Source organism: Carica papaya, chromosome 3 (genome assembly GCF_054855325.1).
Source record: "Carica papaya isolate Zhongbai chromosome 3, ASM5485532v1, whole genome shotgun sequence".
NCBI classification, from domain to species: Eukaryota; Viridiplantae; Streptophyta; class Magnoliopsida; order Brassicales; family Caricaceae; genus Carica; species Carica papaya.
The window spans coordinates 10,469,443-10,492,109 of record NC_142311.1 but is presented as its reverse complement, the minus strand read 5'-3'; the positions used below and the strand labels follow the sequence as shown (position 1 = coordinate 10,492,109).

Genomic DNA, 22,667 nt, shown 5'->3' with positions numbered 1-22,667 from the left:
TATCATTGACAAAGTTGGCTTGTTCTTCCTTCTCGTTTAAAGTGTTACGACCTTGTCAAGTATAATGTCCGTATTTATAACAATAGTAACATTCAATATCTGATTTGTTAGAATTTTTGTTATTACTTCTTCATCTTCCTCTTATTCTTCCACGACCTCTATTTAATGGTTGACTTTTATCTTCATTATTGGCATCATCTTGAGTTTTATTTCTTTTAAATGCTTGACCACGACCACGACCACGACCTCTACCTCTTCCTCGTCCTCTTTGCTTTCCACCATCATTCAAAGATGCATTTGATTTGAGAACTTGTTCTAAAGGCTCTTTTTGTCTTCTCTTTATTTTTTCTACATGAGCTTGTAGAGATCCCTCTAATTGTTCAAATGTCAAAATGTCTAAATCCTTTGATTCTTCAATGGCACAAACCACATAGTCGAATTTTGGCGGCAATGATCGAAGAATTTTTTTGCACCACACGAATATCTTCCATCATCTCACCAAATCTCCTCATTAGGCTTATTATAGACTTTACCCTTGAGAAAAAATCTGAAATGGATTCAACATCCTTCATTTGCAAAGCTTCAAACTCACCTCGTAAAATTTGGAGTTGTACCTTCTTCACCTTGTCGACTCCTTGGAGGGAATTCTTCAAAATCTCCCAAGCTTGTTTTGCGTCGGTAGCATCGGCCACTTTTAGAAACATATATTCATCTAAATCTTGATGGATGAGTGCAAGAGCTTGTTGATCCTTCTTCTTTGTTCTTGCAAAAACATCTTTCTTATTTTGAATTAAGGATCCTTCATCTTCAGGTGGAGTAAAGCCTCTTTCTACGATATCTCATATATCTTGTGAGCCAAGTATGGCTTTCATACGAAAATACTAACTTTCATAGTTTTATTTTGTAAGATGAGGAAATTGAAAAGAAAATAGATTATTGCTAGCAATCTCTAGAATTTTAACAAAAAATCAAACTTTGATACTACTTTGTTAGAGATAAGAGGAAGAGGTTAGAGAGACTAATGAGAAGACTCAAGATTTTCTATTGTGGTTCTTGCAAAAAAAAACTTCAAGTACATGCTTATTTATAGGCACTATTACAACTATTAGAATTAATTATAACCACCAACAAACATAATAAATCTAATTTATGACTCACAACTTCTACCAAACCAAAGTATATATAGAGACTCTAATTTATGAAGTTCAACCACTAACAAACTAATTAATTATATTCTAATTTGCAAATTAATTTTTAATAGTCGGATTGCTGATGATATCCTTTGGCAACCAGACGAGGTTTGTATAAGTCAATAGAGCCATTTGATTTTTGTTTGCTTCTGTAAACTCATTTTTTGCCAATAATATTAGTTGTAGGAGGTTTGGGAACTAAGGTCCAAGTGCTAATGTTCAGTAGGGCATCAATTTCCTCTTGAATGGCTTGTTGCCATTGAGGAAAGGACTTAGCTTGGGAGTAGGTGTGGGGTTCTGTTTGAAGATAATCAATTTTGGTCGTAGTTTTAGATGCTAAAAAAAAAGAACATTTTGATAGAGAAGTGGGGCGTAGGATTATAGGATGAGTACGGGTAGGTTGACGTGGTTGGGTGGGGACAAGATCAGTTGGGAAGTGGGGATTAGATAAGTATACTTGAAAGTTTAAATTATCAGATGGGGATAAGAGAGGAGAGAATGTAGGGGGTGAGGTAATGTCAGCCGGGTGAGCAAGACTCGAATTTTGAATGGGAGGATAAGGGGTAGAGGTTGGAGGATTAAAATTTGCTGAAGGTAAAGAATGAGAATAAGCCACCGAAGCAGGTTGGGAATGAGAGGATGAGGTCCAAATATCAAGCCATGCGGAAGGGGGGGGAGAGAGGCATGATCAACAAAGAGTCCTTAGTTGAATGGAAAAGAAAATTGGTGTCATCAAAGATGACGTGTCTAGCGATATAGATTCGGCCAGAGTCCTTATCCAAGTAGATGTGTCCAAGACGAGCTGAGGAAGGACCTAAAAAAATGCATGGGTGGCTGTGGAAAGAAAATTTATGTTGATTGTGTGGTCTGATTAATGGAAAAACAATAGATCAAAAGATATGTAGATGAAGAAAATCAAATGGTTTGCAAAATAACTTGGTGTATAGGCTGTGATCATTTAAGATTTTATTGGTAGTAAATTAATAGTGTAAATAAAGGTTTGAAATGCATAGGGCCAATATCGAAATGGTACAAATTTTGAACTAAAAGAGGGAGACTTGTGTCTACAATATGCCTTGTTTTTCTTTCAGCAGTGCCATTATACTCATGTGTATGTGGACATGCAAGGCGATGGAGGATGTCATGGTTGGTGAGATGGGTATTTAGTTTGCGGCATTCACTGCCCCAATTAGACTGGAAAGATTTGATTTTTAAATTGAATTATTTTTTAACTAAAGATTGAAACTTGATGAATGAATCACAAACAACACTTTTATCTTTAAGAAAATAAATTCAGGTATACCTAGTGAAGTCATCGACAAAGATAAAAAAATAACGAAAACCAAGATTGGAAGTTGTAGGGGAAGGACCCTAGACATCAGAAAATACTAGCTCTAAAGGAGCTTTACTATTGTGAGGGACACAAGGGAGACTGTTTTTGGTCATTTTTCCCAGAATGCATGCAGGGCACTTGGAGGAAAGGGAAGAAGAACTCGATACTAGGTTTTTTTGTTAAATTATTTTGGACACAAACATGAAATTTGGATGCCTCAATTTTCTATGCCAGTCATCAAAGGTCATTTATGTCACGTTCACTGTCTTTGGAGTTGGTTATGGCATGATATATAAACCGTCCTTGTTTGATCCCTGTAGCAACACCTACTTAGTGGTTTGATCCTTAACAAAAAAGGTAAAAGGCTAAAATTAAAAAAAGTAGCAGTTATCAAGGTAGAATTGATGAACAGATAAAAGATTTTGAGTGAGAGAGGGAACTTTGAAACTTGTGGAACTATATAAATAAATTTATTTTTCAAGAGAGTGAGAGCAGTATCGATGGGCTTGCTAAGGATGTGTCCCTCATGATTGATTACACTTTTATGGCTAATAATATGAATTTTTATTTTCTTTCAGATATGGTGCACAGGTCGGAATAACTTGTAGCTTGAAAGAAACCACCTAGGAGTTGGTTGAAAGTGAACACTGATGGTGCTTATTGTGCTGCAACCAATGTTGTCTGCTGTGGCTGACTTATTAGAGATGAAGATGATGTTTGCCTGAGAAGCTTCAGCAAGAAAATTGGCAGATGCTCTGTTCTTCAGGTCGAGCTTTGGGGTGCCTTGGATGGTGTTCAACTCGCTTGCAATGCCGGGTTCTGTAGTATCATTTTGGAAATGGATAACACTTTGGAGGTGCAGTTACTGACTAAGGAGGATTATAGTACTACTGCACATGACGCCCTCGTTCGTGAGATCAAACACTTACTACTACAGGATTGACATATCTGGATCAAATATGTCTATCGCGAATGTAATAAATACGCTGACTGGTTGACGAATGTTGGCTTCTCTCTACCGATGAGCGTCCATTCTTATGTTCAAATGTCGAATGATCTTCAACAACTTCTTACTGACGATATCATGGGTGTCTCTTGGACCAGGATGTGCACGACGATTTTTTAATTTTTTTTTTAGCTTTTGTCTCTCATTGTACCAAAAAAAGAAGAAGAGAAATTTAATATTTACTTGTTACTATTGATAATTTGGTTTAATATCCTATGAATTTACTTAGTTTTCAAGTGCTTGGATTGCTATATCTATTTTTTTATTTTTAAATTAAAAATTTGTGCAATATTTGATAAATTATGAGTTTCAAATTTTGGGCATTTAATATCATTTTAAATAACTAATTATATGATTAATTATCATAAAAATTTAGAATAATTGTTAAATTGATAATTGAATTAAGAATCAAAATTTATTTATTTTTATTGAAAATCATAAATCAAATTGAATCTTCAAAATTAAAATAAAATTCACTAATCAATATTTACCTTAATCGTATAAAAATTTTAATATTACCTAAATTTATTAAAAAGAAAAAGGAAAATAATGTATGATTGGAGTTGTGTTGAAAATATTGCTTGTGTGGATTAGATTGAAGTTGAAGATTTGACATATTCGTCCCAATAGTGGATTGTTTTAATCTAAATCACTTGTTTAATTTATAAGAAAATTACCCGCCATTAATTAGTTTTGAAAGTACTTGAATAATTATAGCGATCGCATTGACCAACCTTCAGAAGAACATGCTCTAGCATTTAATACGATTTGTTCACTATGTTAGAGTCCATGCATGTGTCCATTCTATACCCACATGGATTTAAATGTATATGTACATATATATATATGTACATATACCAATTGTTTTTCACTGACGATATTATGAGTATTTTTTGACTTAGGATGTGCACGACGATTTCTAAATTTTCTTTTGACTTTTATCTTTTCTTGTAAAAAATAAATTATTTATTTTATTGAAAATCATAGATGAAACTGAATCTTCAAAATTGAAATAAAATTCACTAATCAATATTTAACTTATTCATATAAAAATTTAATATAAGATTGGAATTAGGTTGAAAATATTGTTTGTATAGATTAGATTGAAGTTGAAGATTTAACACATTCATTCTGATAGTGAATCGTCTTAATATAAATAACTTATTTAATTTATAAAAAAATTATCAGCTATTAATTAATTTTGAAAATACATAAATAAATGTAGCTATCACATTGACCAAGCTTTAGAAGAACAAGCCCTAACATTTGATACCACTCGTTCATTTTGTAAGAGTCCATGCATGTGTCAACTATACAACCACATGGATTTAAATGTATATGTGTGTATATATATTTATATTGTATAAAATACGTCTATTTCCTATAAAAGACGTGCTAATTTTGGAGGCATATGTTAGAGTTTTGAAAACTGTCCGGGAATAATTTTATATCTTTTGGTTAATAAAAATAATATATATACATGCAAATAATATTTAAAAGAAACGTCATGTGTGACGCATGCATAATCATTAACCCGAAATCGGTATTGTACAGCCCGTGCATATACATACATATATATATATATATATGTATATATATGCACGATCCATTAATAAGATGTAGTTAAGTTTGGACTTGGATTCACCAATTAGTTGAACTCAACTCCATGGGAGGAAGGGAAGTGAAGGAGCCGAAATCTATTAAACAAATAAATTAAAATTATTATAAGTGATAATCTAATTGTGTGAGAAAATGGTGGAATATAGTTTTTTGATCCACTTAAACTTTTGTCCTAATGGAATAAACTAATTTTTTTCTTCTTGATTATATATACACACACGTGTGTGTGTGTGTATATATATCCCTATTTATCTCCTTTCATCTCTCCCTCAACCTCTTGTACATACCCAAATACATATTTTGGGCTACGATTATATAATATAAATAATAAATTGAATCAATCAATAAATTATATTTAAATTTTAAAATGATTGAGTCATCCAATAATTTTATAAAATATATTAAATCTATTCCATATATAATATTTGTTCATGCATTTCTGTTGTCTTCACTCATTACTTTCATTGCATGATTTTTGACAATTCATAAATTATAAGAAAATCACAAACATATATTATATATAAGATAATATTTTTTCTGAGGTATTAAAAGTTTATTTTCATGAATGAAGTTCTTGCACAACATGTTTGTCCAATTGTATGCCTTGACAGTAACATTAGGCTATATTAGTGGTTTTGAGGCAAAAATAACATTTCTTAAAGTGATCATCCCTGAATTTTGGTTACTTAGAATTGCGTAAGTAACAACATTACTCTCTTCAATGTTAAATTAAAAGTGAATTATACCAAAAAGAAAGATAAAAACATCTCCCAGATAAAATACTTTAGTGAACAAAGTAGTTTAATTTTAATTGAATAAAATAAAACTAGCGTAGAAAGTTCTCTTCAGAACTGTTAAGATTTCGGAGGCTCGGGAATGAATGTAAGATAAGTTTACTCCACCTGGAGCAAAATCAATAAGTACTTTCGAAAAATCAATTTTGTTAAATTCTAGTATTATGACTATTATAAGTAAAATTACTTTTGATCCATATAATAGTATTGATTCTCTTAGAATATTAAGTCTTATAAAAAAAAAAAATCTTTTACTTTTATAAGTTTTGAATCCTTAATAAGTTAATATTTTTATATATTTTTTTGAGCACGTATTTGATAATATAAAAAATATTTTCATAAAAATTAAACAAAAATAAGTAAATAGGATATTATTTATCGAATTTATCCAAATAAATTTTATATAATTTGAATTTTTTCAAGTTGAAACTCTTTGCAAGCAAATTAAGTTTGAGTTTTTAAGATAATTAATCAAACTTCAAGCAAAACCTGAACTTAACACTATTTGAAAAAAATCAAAATCAAATATTTAAATACTCAGTTCGGCTGTCACTTTAATTTAAATATCTCTTTTATTTTGAAAAACTTAAGATAATAACAGAAGATTAAGACGAAAAGTTTTATTATGTAGTTGTTAATCGAAATAAATTTGAAATACTGAAAGAATAAGATTTAGGCCCAATCCCAACATTCATCTCTCCATTGGGCTTTCGTGCTGAAGCTTCAAAAGCATGATGCGTGTGTATGTAATATGAGTATGTGTGTGTATATATATATATGTTGGCATTTTCTAATTTAGTTTGTATATCATATTTGTGAAAAATTTGTGCACTTTACAGATTCTTCAATATTTTTCAGTATAAATAAAAAAAAGAAATGAGCTCTTCAGAACCTGTTTGGACTCTCTCTCATTCTCTTGTCTCTCTAGGGTTTTTGTTTAAGATTTTAATTCAATACTTACTTAGTTTTTAATATATTTGCATAGTTTATATACAAAAGGAGTAAGAAGTATTTTAGAGCATGCATACAACACTACAAAACTACCATCACATATCCATACCCGGTAATTTTATTTATTAACTTATTAAGCACTTCTGGCGCTACAAATACTACTCGGTGCTTACACAAAAGTTGTGTTAGCAAAAGACTAACACACTAAACACACATTATATATTTCATTAAACCATTCGTCTGTGCATATATATATATACACCGAGCTATGCATTGTAGCGCTTATTTATAATTTATGGTGTTCTAGTCATGTGTCTGGACTTGGGTTTGGGCATCAACAGTCTCACCAGCATAGTGGCAGCAGCGCCTGCAACCTCCGCGCCCATGATAACCTCTATCGCAGCAACCATAGCGGCAATACCCTCTTCTGCCGTTGTATCCTCCACGTCCACCGTTGTACCCACCGTTGTATCCGTCGCGTCCACCGTTATATCCGCCTCTAAGGTATCCTCCATATCCTGGATACTTAGCCTCTTCCACTCCATTTGTCTCTTCCTCAACCTCTCCTGCATAAATTTACACGCAGTATATGCATATGATCATTATTCGTATAGATATGTAGTGTTAGTAACTACATTGCATGTGATTAATAAAGTAGTAAAGAGTGATTGTCAGAATGAAGAAGGTAAAGCTGACCATGTTCCTGCTGGGTCTCCGTCTCGGCGAGGTCTCTTGCAGCCACCTCGGAGGAGATGAGAAGAAGTATGGCCAATGAAAGGCCTAGGAGAAGGAAAATCTTCGATGCCATGGTTTTTGGTTGCTGCAACTCGACACTGGCTCTACTTAGTATGAAGGATGTGATGACAAGTAATGGTTGGCTGTGTGTATTTATAGGGGGAAGAAGGAGATACATTTTCAGCGCAAATATATACATATGATGGCCCGCAACAGTAGGTGGCTGTTGAAGAGTTATCAAGACGTACATCTTACATTAATTGATTTAATGAAAAAAAAAAGGAAAATTCAACATTTTCTTCTTACTATGAATTTACTTATTTTTCAAGTGGTGAAAATAAAAGAAGCAGTAATTGTGGGGAGGTGCTCTGAGCTTTATTTATTGCGTATGTGATTGGGAAGAGACTTGTAAGATGAGAAAAAGTCAATATTTTCTGCTTCCAAAAAATAAAAAATAAAAAAAAAATAAAGGGAAGCAGTCGTAAATTAACTAAAAAGCTCAATTATTTGGGAAAATTAATTTTTAATAAAATTTTGGGCATTTAATATCATTTTAAATAACTAATCATATGATTAATTATCATATAAAAATTTAAAATAATTGTTAAATTGATAATTGAATTGAGAATCAAAATTTATTTATTTTATTGACAATTATAAATCGAATTGAATCTTCAAAATTAAAATAAAATACACTAATTAACATTTATCTTAATCGTATAAAAATTTTAATATTAACTAAATTAATAAAAAAGAGAAAAGAAAATAATGTATGATTGGAGTTGGGTTGAAAATATTACTTGTGTGGATTAGATTGAAGTTGAAGATATGATAGATTCGTTTCCGATAGTCGATCGTCTTAATCCAAATCAATTGTTTAATTTATAAAAAAATTACTTGCTATTAATTAATTTTGAAAGTACATGAATAATTGTAGCTACCGCATTGACCAACCTTTAGAAGAACAAGTAGTAGCATTTATGTTAGAGTCCATGCATGTGTCCATTCTATATCTGTAACGGCCCCGGAAATTTAGAATGGAATTTATATTCAAAAATATCAAATGCGGAAGCGAGATCAAAATTTCTGTTAACATCCCTTACACGAAAATAAAAAACGTACTTAAAATATAAAAGATTAAACTAACTAAAAGAGAAACTCGAAAATAAAACTATGAGTATGACTACAGAGTCTCTAGGCATCCCCTTCGTCGTCCTCCTGCGGAACGGGCTCGGGAACCATGTCTTCCTGATCTGAAATGGTTAAATAAGGAGTGAGCTACACTAGCCCAGTAAGAACATCACGATATCTCACCGTCACGGAGGTAAAGGTGGGTAGAAAAACACAAAAGACCAATGGAGCATGATTTACAACAAATCCTTTTATTTATGATAAAACCTTTACCATCCACTTACCTCGGTGGAATTCATGAAACAATATAAGAAAACAATAACATTATCACAATCATGGAATAATATAAGCTGTAAAACATAGCACTTATCACACCTTTTGTAATTCAATCATTATACAATATATCCTTTTCTCATTTACCAGCCTACTAGTATCCATGGGGGTCCCGCTACCCGTTAACCTTTAACATTCATAATCAGTTTCCAGGGTCGTCCCCATACCTCGTCCGGTATGGGCGCCAAAACCATAAACCTCAATACCCCGTCCGGTATGAGGGTGAAACGGGTCGTCCCCATACCCCGTCCGGTATGGGCGCCAAAACCATAAACCTTAATACCCCGTCCGGTATGAGGGTAAAACGGGCCGTCCCCATACCCCGTCCGGTATGGGCGCCAAAACCATAAGATCTCCATACCCCGTCCGGCATGTGAGACCACAATCCCGGTAGGGTTCCCTACGGACCCGGTCCGTCCACCATCTCCCAGGATATCTAGTCAGGCTGACCCCATCATACAATTATTAGTCTACACAATGTTTCATTTTCCTTTTCCTCAATAAGCATCATCAATTCACATTTAAACAAGCAAATCGTAATTCATGCCAAACAGACAACATACAGTATCAGTTCTTCAGTCATTCAACCAATAATTAATAAAACAGTAATATATGCACTCGAAACTATAAAATGAACACATCAAACCTCATAATGCATTTAAAGCTGTAAAACAGGCCAAATAACAGTAAATCATCAATCACACTAGACTCGGGCTCCATTAGCAACCTTAAGCAATTTCACACATGTGTTAATTCAAGAAATACCGTTTTATCATTTTGAACTTTAATACCGTGATAGGAAATAGGGTGAGGGGTCCTTACTTGTTTTCGGGATCCGAATACGATTCACAGTGCGCCTACAGGCCGTCCCTAATTTTTCCTGAATTTTTCCCGGGAAACTGAAACACACTAACGGTACCTGTACGTGTTCCAAAAAATCTCAAATTAGGCTCAGGGCCACACTCGCATCGGTCCCTGCGAGAAAACAACCCTAGGGCCCTCGGGGGGGCCAAAAAAATCACGGAGAAGCGGAGCTTACCGGCGGCGGCGCTCTCGGATGCGGCGGCTCTCCGACGAGGTTCGTGGTTTGGTGATTCGGCTCCGGTCAACCTGTAGAGAAAAGAATGGTGATCACGGTGATATAAAAATTGCATCAAACGGAGGCCGGGAAGGGCCTCGTCGGAGGCAAAAACCGAGAGGGGGCGCGGCGGCGCCGCTGGTCTTCGGCCGCGTATTCCGGCCGTTTGGCCGGGATTTTGGCTTCGATTTGGCCACAGGAGGACAACGTAGAAAAACGAGTCGGGGGTATGAAATTTACCTCGATCGGCGATCGAAAATTTCCCCGGTGCGGCGGCGGGTGGCGGCGGTCGGCCTCTGGTTCGTCTTCTCCGGCGAGCGGCAGGCGGCTAGGGTTTGTGGTCTGGTGTGGGGGTTCTATTTATAACCCCTTGCCTTTTGATCTCAGCCGTCCATTTTGTTTTAATCTGGGCCGTTCGTTTTTGATTGAATCTGGGCCGTCCGTGCGATTGTATCTGGGCCGTCCGATCGCGCGATTGATCTGGGCCGTCCGATCGCGCCCACGCGGATCGCCAACGTGGCCCGTTCAGGAGCGACGTGGTCTTGCCACGTGGCAGGCCCCGGTTGGCCGGGACTGCTGACCGGGCCTGCTGACGTGGCTGCCGACGTGTTTTTTTTTTTTTTTTCCTCGGTCCGGGCGCTACATAAACACATATAATTTTTTTAAGAAAAATGAAAAGCTTTTTGATTTATTAAAAATTTTAATATTTTATTTTAAAGCCATGACGGGGAGTACAATTATATCCTAATTTTTTTAAAATAATTTAATGATATACTCGTTTATCTACGAATAAAAGAAATATGTAATTTAGTTATTTTATTATTTTACATAAAAATAATATCTGTAAATATTTTATATTATATATTGTTTAAAAATGCATCGATTTGTTTGCGTTGCTAAATGATTGTATTAATAAATATAATTTAAGAGATGATAATTATAGAAAGTTTATTAATTTTTTTGATGTATATATTGGAAAGTCTTAGTTACTAGTTATAGAAGTGTATTAAGATATATTTTCAAAAAATAATATAGAAAATAAAAATTGTATAATCATTTCCCTAAAGCTTCCGACAGTTTGATTTTAGGATGATATACCACCGACTAAAGAATAATAATTAAATTATAATAAAGTAATACTATTTAAATTTAATCAATGTGATACATCACAATTATATTAAATATTATTATTTTAAATAATAACATTTCTCAAACTAAATGAATATTTAGTATTTAAAAGTTAAATAAAATCGTACTTAGAAGTGAATTAAATTAAACCAATCTCCTAAATCAACCAACCTTGTTAGTAAGATTAAAGATCTTACATGAGAAGAAATAGAAGCAAAGTAAAGATCTAGGTTGTAGATCTTCATACATAATTTTAAGGCAAGATACATTTTCTACATTGTAATTCATTAATCTAATTAAAAATCTTGTTTCTAATTGATCACACTCTTAAATAATTTTTTTTTTCTTAACTAAAAACCTTAATCACATAGATTATTTGATAGATCATTAATTGGTACAATAAGACACTTATAATCTATGGTACCATGAAATTCTTAAGTTGCTAAAGTATGGTGAAACACTCTTAAAGTGACATTACGTATCTCAAGTTCAAGAACTAATTTGTATTACTCTAATAATAACTCTCCTATAATTGAGACACAATTAATGTAAAGACTCGAAATTTACAAAAAAATAAAATCATAAATTGAATGCGAAACCGGAGCAATAGAGTTAATGTTTACATTCCTTACATAATAGTTTTAAATACCCAATAGGGTTACGAGAATGTCCATTCTAAAATAATAAACAAAAATTAAATAAATAAACAAAAAGTAGACAACTGAGCATTTTAGGACGACTTTCACTAACTTTAGAAGGATTTCAGGTGGTGAACTATTTACAACCCTTTTGTTAATCCGGATCTGCGTCTTGTTCCACTTGATCTAAAATAGTTAATGAAGAGGTGAGCTATACTAGCCCACTAAAAATATCATATTACCCACCGATACAGAAAATGAATATTGGTAAAAATCATAAAAACAACCAATCGACCTCTTAATTTAAGTAAACAACCAATCATACCTATCGTTACAAGATTTTCAAAACCGATATATAGAGACAATAGCTCAACAATATCATAATCTCATATTCAAGTAAGTAAGAACAGTAACTTTCCATTTTTATTTGCCTACTAGTATCCCTAGAGGTTTATAGGAATGTCCCACTACGCGTGAACCATTATTTAACATTGTCAACTAACCGATGTTCCCATACTTCATTCGGTATGAGCGCCAAGAATACTATCCCTCAATACTCCATTCGGTACAAGGGTAAAATGAGCCGTCCCCATACCCCGTCCGGTATGAGCATGAAAAATACAAATTCTTGATACCTCGTCCGGTATGAGCCAACGTTTACAGTATGATTTTCTATGTACTCGGTCCATCCACAATCTCTCAGGATATCCAGTAAGGCTACCATTCATTTATTCACTTAACCAATCAATTTTTTGTTTATATTTAATTTTCAATTTCACAATTTAACCTTAAATCAATGCAAGACAAATAATATATGCATCAAGGAAATACAACTGAATTATTTTACCAATTCTAGTATATTATTATGCATTTAAAGCTGTAAAATCAAACAATCGGTTAAACAGGACAAACAATAATAAATAACCGGTTTTGTCTATATTAGTAACTTGTAATTAGTTTTCGAAATTTTCTAAATTATGCAAAATATCGCATTATTGATAATTAAACTTCAATTCCATAACAGAGAATAAGGTGAGAGATTCTTACTCAAATTAGTATTTGAAATACTGAACTTTCTACTGTACCTACTAGCAGTCCCCGGGTTTCTTAAATTTTTTTGCAGAGATTAAAACATGTTTCACGTATTTAAAAATACTATAAAAAAACTCAAAATTGATGTTAAAAATCTTTTTCGGCTAATTTTAGAATTTTGGCACGGTGGCACCGTCCTGCTCCAGCGACGGCACCGCTGCCCGCGTCGGCAGTTTGCCTTGTCCTGGCTGTTTTTGGCAAGTTTTGGCCAAATTTGGCCGATTTTATACCCATCCCTGCGAGAAAACACGTTAGGGGGCCTCGGTTGGCCGAAAAAAGTCAAAAAAATATAAACTTACTAACAGCAAAATTTTTCGGTGCAGCGGCTCCGCCGGCTCACCTTTGCAGCTGGGCATTTCTTTTCGGTCAACCTTTTTTGGTGGTTGGAGGTGGCTCCGATATGGCGGCGGGTGGTTGTCGACTCCTTTCTCTAGTGACTGGTTCTTCTTTTCTGGCGGGAGACTGGCAACTAGGGTTTGGGTTTGGTGTGATGCGAGATATTTATATCCGTCTTCCTTAAATTTAAACTGTTCATCGCGTTTGATCTCGACCATCCAACTACGTTTCAAGAGAAAATGAATCTTAACCGTTCATCGCGATTTGATCTCGATTGTACAATCGTGTTTAAAGAGAAAACGAATCTGGAACGTTCATTGCATTTAATCGTGACCGTCTGATCGTGCCTGAAGAGGGAACAGATCCAGACCTTCCACACGCGCAGGAACGCATCCGGGCTGTCCGATTACGAGCACGTGGATTGCTAGTGTGGCCTCCTGCGTTGCACCAAGTCAGCGTGTCTTGCCACATGGTGCACTCCGATTCGTCGGGCTACTAACTGGGCGGTCCTACGTGGCGCAATTTTTCTTGATTGCGTTTTGACTCCCCAATTTTCAATTTTTCTTTCAAAAATACCAATTGAACCTAAATTTTCACCCATTTTTTTCAAAATTATTTTCAATTTCATCATCAACCTATTTTTTTTTCCTAATTTTACATTAAACAAAAGTTTATAAATTTAAAAATTATATTTTTATATATATTTTTTAATTTTAAAATTAATCCCGGGCCAAATTTTGGGACCGGATATTACAACTCTCCCACCGTTAAAATAATTTGGTCCATCAAATTTGTCTATCTCTCACTCAATCAAACAGTTGGGGATACTAGGTTCTGAAGTCTGATTCTATCTCCTACGCGGTCTCTCTGTGTGTGTGATTCTGTCATAGAACCTTAATGAAGGAAATTTTTTAGTTGTGGAGTACTCTGCTCTTTCGGTCCACAATACCCACCGGTACTTTCTCATAGGACAGATCTTTCTGAAGTGAAAGGAGCTCGTGGGCCCAAGACGTGAGAGGGGTTCGAGTTGTACTCGCATAGCGTGGACACATGAAACACATTATGGACCCTAGATATTTTTGGAGGTAATGTCAGTCTGTACGCGGCGGTATCAATTCTGTCTAAGATTTTAAATATTCCAATAAAATCGGGGATTTAGTTTTTTCCTCCCTTGTCAAACCTACTGATTTCCTTGAAAGAAGTGACCTTAAGGAACACTCGATCACCTTTCTCAAATTTCAAATCCCTCCTCTAGGTGTCCGCATAACTCTTCTGCCTACTCTGAGATATCTAGATGTTCTTTCTGATCTTAATTATTTTGGTTGTAGTCTCATCCATAAGATCTGAGCCGAATAATTTTCTATCACCCACCTCTTCCCAACAGATCGGTGATCTGCATGAGTGACCATATAATGCATCGTACAGAGCCATGCCGATACTTGCTTGGTAGTTGTTATTGTAAGCGAACTCTATTAAGGGTAAATGATCATCTTAATAGCCCACGAAGTCAAGAACACAAGCTCGGAGTATATCCTCAAGTGTGCGGATCGTCCTTTCTGATTGTCCATCGGTCTGAGGGTGGAATGCGGTACTAAGGGACAGTTTCGTTCCCATGGCTTACTAAAAACTAGACCAGAACCGAGAAGTGAACCTCGGATCCCTGTCAGATACTACTATCACTAGTACTCCATGTAACCTGACTATCTCCCAGATATACATTCTTGCTAACTTGTTCAAGGGGTCGATCATCTTAATGGCCAAGAAGTGAGAATATTTGGTGGGACGGTCAACAATTATCCAGATAGCACCATGTCCCGAGCGTGCCCTAGGCAATCCTGTCATGAAATCCATTGTGATGTATTGCCATTTATACTTCAAAATTGGTAATGGCTAAAGTAGCCCGCCTGGGCGTTGATGCTATGCATTGATTTGTTGACACACCAGACACTTGAAAATACAGTCGACCACGTCTCTTTTCATCCTGTTCCATCAAAATCGGAGTCGCATACTTTGATACATTTTAGTGCTTCCGGGATGCATGGCAAACTTTGAGTTATGAGTTTCTGTCATGATGTCCCTTTTCAACTCATTGTCACATGGAATACACACCCTGTCCTAAAATCTGAGCAACCCATCGGTAGAGACTCGAAATTTTGAATTTACTCCTTATTCTACATCTTTCTTGAGGGCTGCAAATGTGGGATCAATGGATTGGACTTCCTTTATTCTCTCTATCAACTCAAGTTGAACAGTCAGGTGGATCAAACATGTAACTCTTTTTAGGTCCTGAAGTCGTACTTGTTGTGCGGCCCCTTTTAATCTAAATTCTGAAACTATTGTGTGAGCTAATATACATGCACTTTTTCTACTGAGTGAGTCGGCTACCACATTTTTCTTACCCGGGTGATACAAGATATTACAATCATAGTTCTTGAAGAGTTCTATCTATCGTCTCTGACGCATGTTGAGATTCTTTCGAGTGAATATATGCTTCAATCTCTTATGGTCGGTATAAATATGAAAAGTCTCTCGATACAAGTAATGACGTTAAGTCTTCAAGGCGTGGATAATCACTACAAGTTTTAAGTCATGAGTGGGGTAGTTTTTTTTATGACTCTTCAATTGCCTGGACCTATATGCTATGGCCTTCCCATGCTGCATCAGAACACAACTCAACCCCAGATAAGAGGTATCACTATAAACTGTATATCCACATATCTCGTTAGGTAAGGCCAACACAAGTGCAGTAGTCAACTGCTTATTTAGTTCTGAAAAGCTCCTTTCACAGTTCTCATTACACTCAAACTTGACGTTCTTCTTTGTGAGTCGAGTCGAAAGAGCAGTTAGGTTAGAAAATTATTCCGCAAACCTGCGGTAGTAATCTACCATCCCCAAAAAGTTACAAATCTCCTTGACTAATGTCGATTTCTCCCAGTCGAGCACTGCCTCAACTTTTTTGAAGTTCATTGACACTCCATCCCTTGATATAATGTGCCCTAGGAAGGTAGTCTTCTCGAGCTAGAACCCACACTTACTCAACCTTGCATACAACTTCCTTTCTCTGAGAACCTATAAAACCTAAGTCAGATAGTGAGCGTGTTCTTCTCTGCTTTTTGAATATACTAGGATATCATCGATAAATGTAATGACGAACTGATCCAGAAATAATCTGAAAACCCTATTCATCAAATCTATAAAGATGGTTGGTGCGTTGGTTAGTCCAAATGGCAAGACTAGGAATTCATAATGTCTATACCTGGTTCGAAAAGATGTTTTGGGAATGTCTTCTGCTTTGATCTTTACCTGATAGTAACCTGAACGCAAGTCTATTTTGGAGAAGACCTGATCACCTTGTAACTGATAAAAAAAAGTCATCGATCCTTGGGAAGGGGTACTTGTTCTTGATCGTGACCTTGTTTAGTCCTTTGTAGTCAATATATAATCTTAGTATTCCATCTTTCTTTCTTACAAATATGACTCCATCACCCCTAGGGACACACTATTTTGGATGAACTCACTATCCTGCAGTTCATTGATCTGTTTTCTCTGCTCTTCCATCTCAACACGGCTCATACAGTAACGAAAAATCGAGATAGACTGGGTGTTTGGCTGAAGATCTATAGTGAATTCAACTTCTCTGTCCACTGATAATCTGGAAAGTTCATCAGAAAACACATCCGGGAAGTCTCGGACTATTAAAAACTCTATAATGCAAATTTCTTTCTTAGGTTTGTCCAGTTAGAAAAACAACCGAGTTAAATCACTATGTAATAAAGAAATTACTATGAGGGAATAATATTAAAATTTTTATTAGCTTGTAAATGACTATTCGTTAGGAGGCTTAAATACAAATTTTTTTGTAGAAACAGTCCACGGTGGTGTGATACGTTGCTAACTAGTTAATTCTTAGAAATACATCAGGGTCCCTCGTGTCAATCTCTATCAGGTCCATCATGAGTGAAACCGAGTCCCATGGAAGAGGGGCCAGATGTTGCTGGGGAGGGACCGGGTGGCCTTATAACAGTATTAGATGATATAGTGGGGGCTCCGAATTATATTGTGACGGTGTCGGATGATATGGTGGAGGAGCAGGGTTGCATCGAGATGGCATTAGATCCTCTCGTTGTAGGGGTGAGTTATATTGTAGATGTGGTGGAGGGTCAGACAGTTCCCTCATTTCTTCCCTGCCCTACTAGGCAGAGATGAATCTCTCTAAAATTTTGAAAAGCCGATCAACAGCCTCTTGAAGCGACCCATCTTGGGCTATCTTATTCAGTAAGGGACCTCATCTCCTCGTATCCTTATACTTATTTTTTCATAAGGAAGGGTCGAGCGATAGTTCGTATTTGGTGTTTTTAAATCTGTGTCTAAGAAATAGTTCCGACGAACGTGGCTCTGATACCAACTGTAAAGGTCCGTAACTTAAAAGGAAATATAATCATAAATTGAATGCGGAAGCGGAATAATAAAGTTAAGGCTTATATTCCTTACACAATAGTTTTAAATACCTAATAGGGCTACGGGAATGTTCTTTCTAAAAGAACAAATAAAAATCAAAGAAATAAATATAAAGTAGATAATTGAGCATCTTAGGACGACATTCACTAGCTTTTGAAAGAGTTCGAATGGTGAACTATTCATAACCCTCTTGTTAATTGGGATCTGGGTCTTGGTCCTCTTGATCTGAAATAGTTAATAAAGGAGTGAGCTCTACTAACCCAGTAAGAATATCACACTACTCACTGATACAAAAAATGAAGATTGGTAAAAATAATAGAAACAACCAATGAAACTCTCAATTTAAGTAAATTCATTTATCATAAGTAAAATCATTTATTGCATACTTATCGTTGCGAGATTTTCAAAACCGACCTTTAGAGACAATAGCTCAACAACATCAAAATCTCATATTCAAGTAAGTAAGAACAGTAATTTTTCCTCTTTATTTACCTACTGGTATCCCTAGAGACCTATAGGGATATCCCACTATGCGTAAACCATTATTTAACATTGTCAACTAACTAGCCGTCCCTATACCCCGTCTGGTATGAACACCAAGAATATCATCCCTCAATACCCCGTCCAGTATGAAGGTAAAACGGGTTGTCCCCATACTCATTCCGATATGAGCGCAAAAAATACCAATCCTTGATACCCTGTCCGATATGAGGCGACGTTCACGGTAGGCTTCCCTATGTACCCGGTCCGTCTACAATCTCCCAAGATATCTAGTAAGGTTACCATTCATCCATTCACTTATCCAATCAATTTTTTGTTTACATTTAATTTTTAGTTTCACAATTTAACTGTAAATCAACACAAGACAAACAATACATGCATTAAGGAAACACAACTAAATCATTTTACCAATTCCAGTATATTATCATACATTTGAAGCTGTAAAATCAAACAATCGTTTAAACAGCGCAAACAATAATAAATAACTAGTTCTGACTCCATTAGTAACCTGTAATTAATTATTGAAGTTTTTCTAAATTACGCAAAATACCGTATTATTGATAATTAAACTTCAATTTCATAACAATGAATAAAGTGAGAGATTCTTACCCGAATCAATGTCTAAAATACCGAACTTTCTACTCCACCGAATGGCGGTCCCCGAATTTTCTGAATTTTTTTACGGAGATTAAAACATGCTCCACGTACCTAAAAATACTCCAAAAAACTCAAAATCGGTGTTGAAAATCTTTTCTGGTCAATTTTAGAATTTTGGCACGGTGGTAGTTTGCCTCGGCCCAGTCGTTTTTGACTAGTTTTATACCAATCTCTGTAAGAAAACATGTTAGGGGGCCTCAGTTAGTCGAAAGAAGTCAAAAACAAAAACTTACCAACTGTGAGATTTTCCGGTGCGGCGGCATTGCCGGCTTACCTTCGCGGCTGGGTGTTTATTTTCGGTCAACCTTTTTTAGTGGTCGAAGGTGGCTCCGGCACGGCAGCGGGCGGCAGTCGACTCCATTCTCCGGCGACTATTTTTTCTTCTCCAGCGGAAGGCTGGCGGCTAGGGTTTGGCTTTGGTGTGATGCGAGATATTTATATCCATCTATCTTAAATCTTGGCCGTTCATCACATTTGATCTCGACCGTCTGATCGCGTTTAAAGAGAAAATAAATTTGTACCGTTCATCGCAATTTGATCTCGACCGTATGATCGTGTTTAAAGGGAGAATGAATCTGGATCGTTCATCGTATTTAATTGCGATCGTCCAATCGTGCTTGATGAAGAAACAGATACGGACCGTCCATGCACGCGGGAATGCATCCGGGCCGTCCGATTGCGGGTATACGAATTACCAGCATGGCCTACCGCGTGGCACTGAGTTAGTGTGCCTTGCCACGCAGTGCGCTCTGATTCATCGGGACTGCTGACTGAGCAGTTCTACGTGGTACAATTTTTTTTAATTGTGTTTTGACCCCTAAGCTTAGATGCAAGAAATTCACGTGGATAACCTTAGTAACTTCATTTTTTTTATGATCAATTACACAATGTTATGTCTTAATTTCATAGAGGTTAAATTTTGACTTTGGGTTTAAAATATTAAATTTAAAAAACGTTACTATTCAAACTCATTTGAAATTCCATTTTAACCCAAAATACCATTTGGACTCATTAAACTCATAATCTTAAATTAATATCACAAATCCAATAGAACTCTTAAAACCCATACCATTTCAAATCATAAACATAACCCATTAAGCCAAGCCTCATTTTCACATTATCAAGTCCGATCATTGTTGCAATGGAAATTAGCCCCAAGCCCAACTTACGTTGACATTTCTAGTCTGTAATGCTTATTCCTTATTAATAGCAACGATGTCGTTTTACTGTTCCCAATCCTGGTTAACCACCTTGCAGCAAAATGTGCAGAAGAGTCGAAGTGGAGAAAGAACAGAGAGCTGAAGATGCTTGGCATCATGAAAGCAACAGCGAAAAACTATCTGAAGCGAGGACATATAAATTAGATTAAGATTGAAACTTTAGAATTAGAATTTAATATAAAATTTTAATTAATAGGTTCTAAATTAATTCTGATTTTTATTTAAAATTAAAATTCTAGCTTCTAAAGTTTAATATTTAATTTTAACAATAATTTTAAAATCATTCTAATTATTTATAGTAATTATAACATAACTTATTCGAGTTTTAATTATTATCAACTTATCTTAAATATCTATTATAAGATTTTAATATCTATTTCCTTCTCAAATATTTCTTAAAAAATTCTTTCTTGTAATAAATATTCATTAAATATAATTTATTATAAAAGCTCATGATACAAGTTTAAATCTTGTAAAATACATATTTAAAATAAAAATGATAAACATCAACAAATGAAGTTACATAGGCATTTATGTAACTCCCTTTATTACAATATTATTGGCAGTTCATGCATTATAAAATAACAATAAACATATATTATATATAAGATAATATTTTTTCTTAGGTATTAAAGGTCCAACTTCGTGACTGAAGCTCTTGCACGATATGCTTATCCAGCTGGTATGCCTTGGCAATGACATTAGGCAGAATAAGTGGCTTTGAAGCAAAGATAGCATTTCCTAAGGTGATCACGCCGGGATTTTGACTACTCAAAGTTGCGTAAGCAATAGCGTTGCCCTCTCCGATGTTAAATTGAAAATGAATTAGTCCAAAAGGAAAGACAATAACATCTCCAGGATAAAGCACTTTAGTAAACAAAGTATTGTTATTTTGATTGGATGAAACAAAACCAGCATAGAGAGTTCCTTCTAAAACTGTTAGGATTTCAGAGGCTCGTGGATGAATGTGAGGTGGGTTTACTCCACCTGGAGCAAAATCAATACGTACTTGGGATAAACCAAGAGTGTTAAGTCCTGGTATTACATCTGCTGTAAGTAATGTCACTTTTGATCCATATAGTTTTACTGGTTCTCTTGGAATATTAAGTCCCGAAAAGAAAAAATCTTCTACTTTTACAATGTTTGGGTCCTTACAAAACTTTCCATTCATAAATACTGCATATATGAAAAATTTATCAACAAGAATACGTACGAAATATACATTAAACTTAAATATAAATGTGATAATGGTTCGTGAATAATTTATATTTAACTAAAAGAAAATTTTTAAGTTTTTAAATTAAAGTTTTAATGTAAAAAATATATATTTGTTTAGCTAAACAAGTCAGAGTTTGAGTATAAAGGTATTTGGTTCAAAAGTTCACGAACTTATTCATTTATTTACAAGTAAAACAATATTTTTTGTATTTTTTTAATATTTATTTAATAATGCACTAAACATACTTGTAAAAAGTGTAAATAAAATTAGCTAAATAGGATACTATTTATCAAATTTATCCAACTTAATTTTATATAGTTTGAACTTATTCTAGTTCAATTTTTTTTAAAACAAATTGAATTTGAGTCTTGAAAATAATTAATCTAACTTCAAGCAAAATCCGAACTTGACACTAATTGAAAGAAATCAAAATAAAATATTTAAATGCTCAGTTCGTCTTGATTGATTATTTAAATATTTTTTTTTTCTTTGAAAACTTAAACCAACAAGAAAAACTTAATACGGCAAGTTTTATTATATAATCGTTAATAGAAATAAATTTAAAATATAGAATGTGAAAAAATTGCTATTAGTATAGAGAAGAGATGGTTCATACCACCATCCTTAATGTCGTCTATGGCAACACAATAGTCCTGAAGAGGACTGGGATCAGAAGCAAATGAAATGGAGAACGCCATTGATGCTACAAGAGCAACCACTACAATGAACTGAGAGCCTTTCATTCTTTCTGCGTATTTGATCATGTGAAGGAGATGATAGATATATATATTATACGTATATATCTCTGTGTAATAATCATGCATGGAAAGCCAGTGAATATATAGGCAGCAGAGCTGCACTGTACGTAGAATCTGAATTTCCAAATTAGCGGGCGTGCTAGTTGCATGTCAACTTCTGGTATAATTTGGCAACTTATCAAAAATTATCTTTTGATTAGCAAGTCTTTGACGTATTAATTGATTATAATTAATTTGAATTACAATTTATTTATTTCATGAATATTTATTTCACATGATTAATGATAGGTTGATGTATACTATTGGCATTATTATTTCAAGAATATTTATATAGGTTTCTAACTTTGATTTTAATTACGACTGAATTATTATTTCATTAAGAAAATTTGGTTTGGATTAATAATTAATTGTATTATACTATTGAAACTTCATTCCCTTTTAAAAAATAATTGGCGTATGTGGCAAAAATAAGCATAGATGAATCTATTC

General features: G+C 34.7%; 2 protein-coding genes and 1 pseudogene across 2 annotated transcripts; all 3 read right to left on the bottom strand.

Moving 5' to 3' along the window:
* Positions 1 to 6: 6 nt before the first annotated feature.
* On the bottom strand, positions 7 to 2,335 carry LOC148266689 (uncharacterized; annotated as a pseudogene).
* A 4,659-nt stretch (positions 2,336 to 6,994) lies between these two features.
* On the bottom strand, positions 6,995 to 7,778 carry LOC110808846 (glycine-rich protein-like). Its single transcript, XM_022034462.2, has 2 exons — positions 7,591 to 7,778; positions 6,995 to 7,460 (listed from the first exon to the last, which is right to left on the bottom strand). Exons 1-2 carry the CDS (start codon positions 7,700 to 7,702, stop codon positions 7,198 to 7,200), a joined length of 375 nt encoding a protein of 124 aa, XP_021890154.2. The 5' UTR covers positions 7,703 to 7,778; the 3' UTR covers positions 6,995 to 7,197.
* A 12,850-nt stretch (positions 7,779 to 20,628) lies between these two features.
* On the bottom strand, positions 20,629 to 22,240 carry LOC110808827 (germin-like protein subfamily 1 member 7). Its single transcript, XM_088215674.1, has 2 exons — positions 22,037 to 22,240; positions 20,629 to 21,377 (listed from the first exon to the last, which is right to left on the bottom strand). Exons 1-2 carry the CDS (start codon positions 22,182 to 22,184, stop codon positions 20,824 to 20,826), a joined length of 702 nt encoding a protein of 233 aa, XP_088071800.1. The 5' UTR covers positions 22,185 to 22,240; the 3' UTR covers positions 20,629 to 20,823.
* Positions 22,241 to 22,667: the final 427 nt, after the last annotated feature.